General features: G+C 41.1%; 1 protein-coding gene across 1 annotated transcript in view; it reads left to right on the top strand.

Moving 5' to 3' along the window:
* nid1a (nidogen 1a) overlaps window positions 1-6,538 on the top strand; it is a 97,939-nt gene extending 91,401 nt beyond the window's left edge. Inside the window, exons 18-20 of the mRNA XM_043680037.1 lie at window positions 1,207-1,330; window positions 3,273-3,385; window positions 6,062-6,538. Coding sequence (XP_043535972.1) covers window positions 1,207-1,330; window positions 3,273-3,385; window positions 6,062-6,183 — 359 coding nt within the window. The 3' untranslated portion in view covers window positions 6,184-6,538. The remainder of the gene's footprint in view (window positions 1-1,206; window positions 1,331-3,272; window positions 3,386-6,061) is intronic.
* The last annotated feature ends 3,303 nt before the right edge of the window (window positions 6,539-9,841 follow it).

Below are 9,841 nucleotides of genomic sequence, written 5' to 3'. Positions count from 1 at the left end.
GGGGTGGAATGTGTTGGTGAAATTGATGAACTGCTCAACCTCCTCATGGGAGCACAAGGTAGCACCGATACGGTCATCAATGTAGCGGAGGAAAAGTTGGGGAGTGGTGCCTGTGTAACTGCGGAAGATGGACTGTTCTGTGTAGCCAAAAAAGAAACAGATGTAGCTGGGGCCCATGCAGGTGCCCATGGCTACCCATTTCTCTCCGACCAATCACCTTTACCCCTTCCTCCATCCACCTATTGCACTCCCCAGCCCCACCCCCTCCTATTTATCTCTCCAACCCGAGGCTTCCAGCCTCATTCCTGACGAAGGGCCCCTGCCCGAAATGTCGATTTTTCCTGCTCCTCAGATGCTGCCTGACCTGCTGTGCATTTCCAGCACCACTCTAATCAATACCATAACTGGATCATTTTCTCTGTATGGGAACATTCAGCTGCACCTGATGTATCGCTTGCTGAGCAAGCAGTTTTAGAGCATGCCATAGTTATGCAAGTTCTATTGGCCATTTATGGTCATGGAGGTTTTAACCACGCAGGATGAGAAATTCAAATTGGTGCCCAATTCAGCAACACCTCCAAATTCAGACAGCAAACGCAGGGATGATGAGTGACATAGATGCAATGCTTGACAGCAAATAATCAGGCTATGATCTTGATTATAAGTGCCCTGTGTGTCTGTGATATTGAAGCACTATATCTAGCCTAACAGAAGTTCAGTGCTGGCAGTGGAGTACAACATCGGAATGTTTCTCCAAGGGATAAAAACCAGGTTTGCCTCTAATTTCAAAAATACTTGTAAAAGCTTGGCCTAAAGCTGGATGCATCTCCTATTGCAGCTGTGTGATAATGTTGCTGAATGCACGCTAAAGGACCAGTTTACCATTCCTGATGACATTTTCTTGATGTGGAAAACTGCTTTAATGTGATAGATTTTTGAAATCTCCTCTAGAGGTTTCTCAGGATTTGACTTGGATGAATTGTTACAGTACAGCTTGCGTATTTAATGGTTACTAATTTAATTTTATTTCAGTGAATGAGCTGCCAAAACAAAGCTGCCTGTCGACCATGTTTCTGATCTGTAATGGGTAGCAGCTTCCCATTAAACTGCTGACAAGACATGTTTGTTCTCTTGCACTCATTCACATTCTCTCTCGCCTGAGCTGTACTCTTCCATGTGGGGTTTGTAACTGTGTTATTCTTGCAGGAACCCAAAGGTTGGAATGCATGAACCCGAATCGAACTGGACGCAAACGAGTACTTGACGGCATCCATTATCCCTTTGGGATTACAAGTTATGGAAGGAATTTGTACTATACAGACTGGAAAAGGTACAATATCCATTATATTTAGGTTTTCTGAGATTATGCTAGATTGTGCCTTGAATGTCATCTTATTTAGAGCATATTGATTGGCCATTGGTCCAACAGTTCCATGTTGGATGTATGTGCTTCACACAAAGCTCTTCAAAAACCCCTTTCAGAATATCCTCCTATTCCTTTTTCCCTCGTGCATTGAAGTAACTTATCCTTATCTCAGCTACTCCTTACAGCGGTGAGTTCGTGTATTAACCATTCTCACTAAAGAGGTTTCTCCTGAATTCCCTTTTGGATTTGTTAGTGACTGTCTTTTGTTGATGGACCTGAGTTCTGGATTCCACACACACTGAAATTGTTTCCTTCTGTCTATTTTATGTAAGCTTTTTATAGTTTTGAAGATGTCTATGGAGTCATTTGTCAGCATTTCTTTCCCAGTCAAAGGGTGTCCCAGCCTTTTTCAGTCTTGCAGATGAATTACAAACTGCAGCAGAGGTCAAATCGAATTGTGATACCATCAGTGTATACAATCCCACCCTAATCAAAACCATGTGATTTCCAGGGAGAATCAAAAGCCTGGGCCAATTTAGGCAAAGCTTAATCTAAAAATTCCTTTTTGATCCTTCCCAGCTAACCCACCAGGGATAAGTCCAGTTTTTCTGATTCACCAAAATTGTGCCTCATGCATTAGACAGGAGCCTTTTTGATTGTTTTCTGGGAAAATGCAACTGTTGATAACTGACCTAGATCTGGCCTTGGACCATTTGTAATTGTGACCATAATCAATTTTATTGAAGGAAACTGCATTTGGCATTTCTTATCCTGTCCACCAAATTTATTGTATGTTTTAAATTAGACTAGATGACAGTTTAGAAAGTTTTTTGTGCAGACCCTGGACCTATTTGTGGGCGGCACGGTGGCACAGTGGTTAGCACTGTTGCCTCACAGCGCCAGAGACCTGGCATTTCTTATCCTGTCCACCAAATTTATTGTATGTTTTAAATTAGACTAGATGACAGTTTAGAAAGTCTTCTGTGCAGACCCTGGACCTATTTATGTAAACGAAGATGCTGACAAATCTATTTGGTATTTCCAGAATTTAATGTTTTTGTTTCAGATTTTGAACATTTGAACCCAAAATAACTGATCTGAAATTGCGCCATGTTAGAGGAATCCCTTCACGTTAAGCTGCAAATCATTTCTTATTTTACCTATTATGTTCCATTACCTAACATGCAAGTATTTTTAGTTGAGTTTCACCTTCATAGATATAGTTTCAATAGCTTTTTTGCTTTTAATTTGCAAATTGAATGTTTCTTCACCTTTTGCATCCCAATAAAATTGTAAAACATGCTAATGTGCAGGAAAGTTTTTAAGAAGTGAAAGCTAATTTCTTTAAGAGGTAATTTTGTTGGGCTTGGCGATGGTGCTGTCTGCTAACTGTTCCAGTGTTGTTGCTAAGGTTATGGTTTATGAAGGAAAGAACAGTATTGCTATGAAGTGTCTGCACAGCATCTACTGTGACTTTATGCAGTTAGTGGAATAAAGTTTTGTCTTTGCAGATGAATTACCATAAGCGGGTGGAGGCTAAAATGAGCTAAATGACTATCACGTGCATTCTGTTATTTGAAGAGTGCAGTGCATTGGCATAGGCGTAATGTGAAATACACAGCAGGCCAAGCAGCATCTGTGGAGATAAATGGGACAGTTAACACTTCAAGTTGTTGAGAAATCACTGAAACATTAAATCTTTCATTCTTCATAAGTGCTGCTTGACCTTTTCAGCTTCATCCAGCTCTTTTTGTTCTTGTTTCCAACATCTGTAATATTTCACTTCGAACTTGTATATTGTCTCTCAACGTGTATTGATGATAATATGCTGAAGAAATGTAACACCTTGAGCCGGTCTCTTGACTGGAAAGTCTTTCATTGTATCTTAATTGTTCTATTCATGCAGAGAATCTGTCATAGCTGTAGATCGTATCTTTGGACGAGAGACTGATGAGCAACAGCCATCCAAACAATCTCGTCTCTATGGAATAACCACAGCTTATTCCCAGTGTCCACCAGGTAACACTCACTATTCTGTGCACTGCTTCAGCATCTATATCTTTTGAATGTATGCATCAACTGGATAACGGAGTAGGTTATTTTGGATATTTACATCACATCGTTGATTGTATATCCTTTGAAGTGTTTTCAATCAGAACATCTGCCTGTGCTACAGGCCAATACTGGGTACCATTGTGATCTAACCTCACAGAGACTCGTTTTCTATGAGTGGAATTGATGCCCAGAACCAGTTAACACATCAGTCCACTGACCCCTGTGCTCACTGACCTCCATTAACCTTAAATTTAAATTTCACATCCTCATGTTCAAATCCTTCCATGGCCTTGCTTCCTGCTTATCTACATATCATTCTGTACCCATACAAACTTGTGCTCCTCCTGTCTCTTGCCTATTTCCTGAGTTTTGTTTTCTAGCTTTTCACAATTAGTCGCCATGTTTTCATATGGTTAGAATCTGCACTTTGGATTCCCTCCCTAAATCGCCTGCCTCTCTTATTCCCTCAGAAGACATTTAGCATGTCACATTTTTGATCAGTGACAGATTGAGTGGGCATAAACTTTGCCGATATAGTGTAATGTTGGAAAAAATTGAGGTGATGCACTTTGACAGGAAGAATAGAAGAGCTGAATATTGATTGGAGAAAGACTGTGGAAAGCTGCGGTACAAAAGGATGTGGTGGTCTTTGTCCATGAATCACAAAAGCTGGCTTCCAACTTCAGGAGGTAATAGGGAAACCTAATGGAATGTTGGTTTTTAATTCCTATGGAATGGGATACAAAAATAAGGAGGTTATATTGAAATGATTTAAGGCACTAGTTAGACCCCAGCTAGAATACTATGAATAGTTTTGGTCCCCTTATTTAAGGAAAGATGTACAGCCACTGGAGGCAGTCCAGGGAAGTTTTACTAAATTGATCCTTGGTAGGGAGGGATTTTCTTTTGAGGAGAGCTTGAGTACGTTGGGCCTGTGCTCTTTGGGGTTTACGAGAATGATTTTATTGAAACGTACCAAAATGTTTTGGGACTTGACAAGGTAGATGTGGAAAAGTTGTTTCTCCTCGTGACAGAGGAGCCCAGGACCAGAGGGCAAACTTTCTTCAAGACATTTGAGACTGGTAGCAAAACTTAACAGGTCTGACAGCATCTGTAAGGAGAAAGCAGAGTTGACAATTTAAGTCCAGTGATTCTTCTTCAGAACTGATAGCTGCTAGGAAAAAGTGGAAATTATGTTGAAGATGAGGTTGGGAGAAATTTTGGGGGGGGCAGCGAGTGGATTGGTGGAGGCGGCGCCTAGACAGAGCGAGAGAGTTGAAAGGGGTAGGCAGACAAGGGGATTAGTGCTACTAGGCCAGATCAGAGAGAAACTGAATAAGTGACAGTGAGAACAGAGGGTAGAAGACAATGGGTAGGCTGTGCTAAAATCAACCCATGTCGTAACAGGACTGGTTATGGAGGTGAGTAAAAAGAAAAATGGAAGGACAGACTCCGGCTATAAATGTTGAGTCATTGAGGCTGCAGGATCCCAAAGGGTAGATTAGATTCTGTTCTTTAAGTTGCACTGAGGTTCACTGGAAGGTTGCAGCAGGTTTGCAACAGAAATGTTGGCCATGGATCACAGTGTTGAAGTGGCAGGCAACTCAGGGTCAGGGTCATTTTTACAGATAGATGAGGAAGAGTATTTTCTCTGAGGGCATTGAATCTGTGGACTCCTTTATTGCATAGTGCAATAGAGGCTGGGTTATTAAATATATTCAGGGCTGAGATAGACAGGTTTTTAATCAGTAAGGGAATCAACAATTATGAAGAAAAGGCCATTAAGGATTATCAGATCAACCACAATCTCATTGAATGGCAGAACAAACTCAAAGGGCCAAATATCTGACTGACTTATTATGGTATACACAGAATATTTTAGGTAAAAACAATGACTGCAGATGCTGGAAACCAGAGACTAGATTAGAGTGGTGCTGGAAAAGCACAGCAGTTCAGGCAGCATCCACGGAGCAGTAAAATCAACGTTTCAGGCAAAAGCCCTTCATCAGGAATGCGTATTCCTGATGAAGGGCTTTTGCCTGAAATGTCAATTTTACTGCTCCTTGGATGCTGCCTGAACTGGTATATGTTTTACTATGCTAAAGGTGTGAAAACGAAGATTTCCATTTCTATAGCACCTTTTATGTCTACGTAGTGTACCAAAGTGCTTTGCAAACAATGAAGTGCTTTTTGAAGTGTATTCACTGTTGGAATGTAGGAAATATGCTAGTCCATTTACACGCAGCATGCTCCTACAAAGAGCAACATGATCACGACCAGATAACCTATTCTCTGGTATTGATTCAGGGATTTAAAAAAATAGACCAGGAGACCAGAGAACTCCTCCACTTCTGTTCCCATCAATATTGTGACACAGAATATTGTATGTACATCTTAAAGAACAGATGGATCTTCTCTTTAAAATAGCCTCTGAAATGTGAAATCTCTGGCAGTGTAGTACTCCCTCAGTGCTCTAAAGGCGAGTCAACATTGATGGTTACACTGAAAGTCCTGGAGTGTGGTTTCAGTCCACAATCTTTAGACACTAACGCAGAAATTAATATCTAAATGCCAGTTGTTATTTTGTGAGAAAACTTGTAAAACAATTTCAATATTGTCTGTTTGTCTTTATTTTGATAGGACAGAACCACTGTGCTGTTAATAATGGTGGCTGCACCCATCTATGTTTGGCAACGCCATCGAGTCGGTCCTGCCGCTGTCCTGATGCTTCAGTGGGGGTCAGCTGCGTGGAAAGAAACTAATAACCAAACATTTCAGGGAGTTCCCATTACTATTTCGAGTCCAGTCTCTTCCTCATAAGTCAAAATTCTGACTTGAAAATGCTTTTAATTTTTAAAATACCATTTTTTAAACATTTTTCATTACATTTTTAAAAATTATTTGGATTTTTATTCACGTTTTTATAAAAGAATTACAACTGTAAATATGTTTTCTTATGATTCACTAAATTGTTACTGCGAATGATGTTTAATTCTGACACGATGGTGCCTTATTGTTTTGTTACTTCACCATGAATGAAGCCATCACATCAGGTATTATGATATGCTCTGTACAGCTTTTCATCATATATCAAATAAAATAGAACTTTTTTGTACATATTTATGTTTTCCATTGCAGCATTCCCCTGAGTGTGCTTCAGGAGGTGGTTCAAGTCAGGAATGCAACACAATAGTCAGTGGGCTTACTCTTTAATAGCTTTCCCCAGTTGGATAGAGTTTTCTTGCTTTATGTTGGGCTGCAGCCATTGCTGGCTGGGCTGGTTTTTAATCTCTGATCCATTATCCCTTAATCTCTGATCTCTTAAGAAGCTGGTGGTGGAACCACCAACTTGAACCTTATACCAATTGATGGGAACTTTCAGGATTTGCCTGAGAAACGACGGACTGTCAGTTTGTGTTGTAGTTAAAACATTGTGAAAATTCTAAGTGATGGTCTGCCCAGAATATCTTTGTATCAGAAAAGGGGCTTAGAGATAAATAGGAGGATGGGGGTGGGGGAAGGTAGCTGGGAATGTGATAAATGGATGCTTGTGGACGGTAATTGTGATTGGTTGGTGGGGAGCGTGGAGCGGATAGGTGGGAAGCTAAGATGGACAGGTCAAGAGGGTGATGCCGGGTTGGATCTGGGATGAGGAGGGGTAGGGGAGATTTGGAAACTAGTGAAGTTGATGTTGATGCCGTGTGGTTGAAGGGTCCCAAGGCGGAACATGAGGCGTTCTTCCTCCAGTTGTCGGGTAGCTTGGATTTGGTGGTGGAGGAGGCCCAGCATTGCATTTCCTTGGGGAAGCGGGAGAGGGAGTTGAAGTAGTCGGCCACAGAGCGGTGGGGTTGATTGGTCAGTGTGTCCCAGAGTTGTTCCCTGAAGCACTCTGCGTGTTGGCATCCTGTCTCCCCAGTGTAGAGGAGACCACATCAAGAGCAACGGTTACAGTAGATGAGGTGGGTGGATGTGGAGGAAAATCTCTGCTGGACCCTCTGTAAATCCAGTAAGGATAGGCAATGCCATCGACTTGTGCAATCCTTTGGTCCTGAGGTGACTAAATCATCTGATACTGGATCTACACACCATACCACAGACTGGGCAGATGACATTTGCTGAGATGGGTGGATGGGGTACTTAGGGCCTGTCAGCGATGCTTGAAATAGTTAGCTGTTTTGCAGATGCTGCTTCTCCTAATTTGACAGTCTTGGGCTCCCACAATTCTGCTGCAGAACAGATTAATAAAAGAGGAGACCAATGCTGTAGAAATCATGGTTCCTGTTCATAGGACCTCATAGGTTGATTTGTAAGGTACTGACTGAATAGGTCTTTCTTTGCAAATCTGCGAGTATGTCCACATTGAATTTCCTATGGTAATGCTACTGCTGCTGTGGTGTTTGGGCCAAGCTGAGGAGATAATGGATTGGATTGGGCAATAATCCAGAAGTTGTCAGCTCCTAATATCGCATGGGTGATGTGAAATTCCTTGCTCAGACAATGATATGGTTGAGTATGTGCCAGTGTCTGAAGAGAGGGTGTTGCCATGCATTCTCATATTTTTGTTTCTCTGACAAAATATTCTTCACTATTCAATATGAACATGGCTGATTGAGTACTTTAGTTCCTTTTAACACACTATCTCTATAATTTTTTACTATATTGATAACCAAAAATTTATCAAACTCTACATTAAACATGAGATTCATAACCCTCTGAGTAAAAACAAATTCTCCTTATCTTGGTCCTAAGTGGCCTCCCCATTTAGTTTTAAATTGTGCCCCTGTTCTGGATTCCCCAACCAGGCAAAACATCTTTCCTGTATCGACCTACCTATTCCTTTAATCATTTTGTAGGTTTCAGTGAGATTATCTCTTATTCTTCATTGTTCATAAAGTCTCACATCCCAGGATCCCACCATTCTGTTTTTTATATATAAATATTTTTCTTAAAAACTTTTTCAAATCTTTTACAAAACAACTATTTAAAAAAAATACTGAAATACAAAAAGATAGAGGTAGTACAATAATATCATATCAGAATACTATTAATGATAAACTATCTACTATTCTACCAGAACAAATTTATCTACTTAAACTAAACTACAATCAAATTAAATAAAAATTAAAAATAAGCTGAATTCAAATTAGCTTAAATGATATCACATTATTCTATTTCACTCGCCACACCTCCACTAAAGCTTCCATTCTAAAGTCATTGTACCCATATCTTTTTACCCCCAGCCTCCCCCTCCCAGGGCCTCACAGGCCCCAGACTGATTCCCACGGCTATATCATGGCCCTAATTAATATTGCTGATAAGTCTGTGTCAATATAATTGAGAAAGGGCTAACACATCTTTTAAAACTGCTCCGTTTTGTGGTGCACCACATTTGAGAGGTCGTCTTGGGGAAATGCTCCATCACCAGCTTGCGCCGCGCCAGAAGACCTGGGTTTTTTTCCAGTGTCCGATTCATTAAAATGTTCTCCTCACACAGTGGCTAAGAATGTTACACAGTCTCTTCCCGTGTTCCCCCCAGAGAGGGCAGATTTGGTAACCCCAAAAAAAGACATACCGGATCCACTTTGACTTCAATTCCCAGGATTTCCTTCAGCTCCCTTACTATGGTACTCCAGTATCTCTGGATCCTGCAACATGACCAGTAGCAGTGTGGAGAGTGTCTGTACTAATTTTACATTTGGGACACCCTGGAGATGCTCCTCTCTTAAACTTAGCTAGCCTCTCTGGCGCCATATGGGCCCTGTGTAAAATCTTCAACTGCGTGGCCTGCGCTTTGTTACATATTGAGATTTTCTTTACATTTTCCCATTTATCTTCCCATGTTTCCAATAAAATATCCTTTTCTAGTTCCCGATTCCAAGTCCTACAGAGTCTCTTCACATCTCCTTTCTGTAAACGATACAAAGTACGAACTGTACACCGGAGCACTCGTCTCCACGTCTGACTTGTAAGGCTGGGCCAGCAGCGTGGTCTTCCTCTGTATATAATCCCTTTTCTGAAAGTACCAGAAAATGTCCCTATTAGACAATCCATATTTCTGACTTAGTTGGCTAAATGACATCAAGATCCCCCCCTCCCCACCAAATAAATCTCCCAAACAAGAGATTCCCTTACTTTCCCATAACAGAAAGCCAGAGTCCATTGCCCCAGGTTTAAATCCTTGGGCTCTCACAAACGGGGTAAACAGCGAGGTCTTAAGCCAATTGCCCTTGTCTTACCTCATTATTCGGCAAGCTTTCACTGTATTTAAAATGATTGGGTTCTTATACTGCTTGATCCCCCCTTTCTCCTGATAATCTCTCTAACATTGTCCAGTACAGAGCAGAGGTGGAACCTGTCAAAATGTTGCAGTAAAAAGTGTGTGTGTGTGTGTACGCTAATTGGAGTCTCTCTCTCTCTCTC

The sequence above is a fragment of the Chiloscyllium plagiosum genome, chromosome 3, assembly GCF_004010195.1.
Source record: "Chiloscyllium plagiosum isolate BGI_BamShark_2017 chromosome 3, ASM401019v2, whole genome shotgun sequence".
In the NCBI taxonomy this organism is placed as follows: Eukaryota; Metazoa; Chordata; class Chondrichthyes; order Orectolobiformes; family Hemiscylliidae; genus Chiloscyllium; species Chiloscyllium plagiosum.
This window is presented reverse-complemented; position numbering and strand designations above follow the sequence as displayed.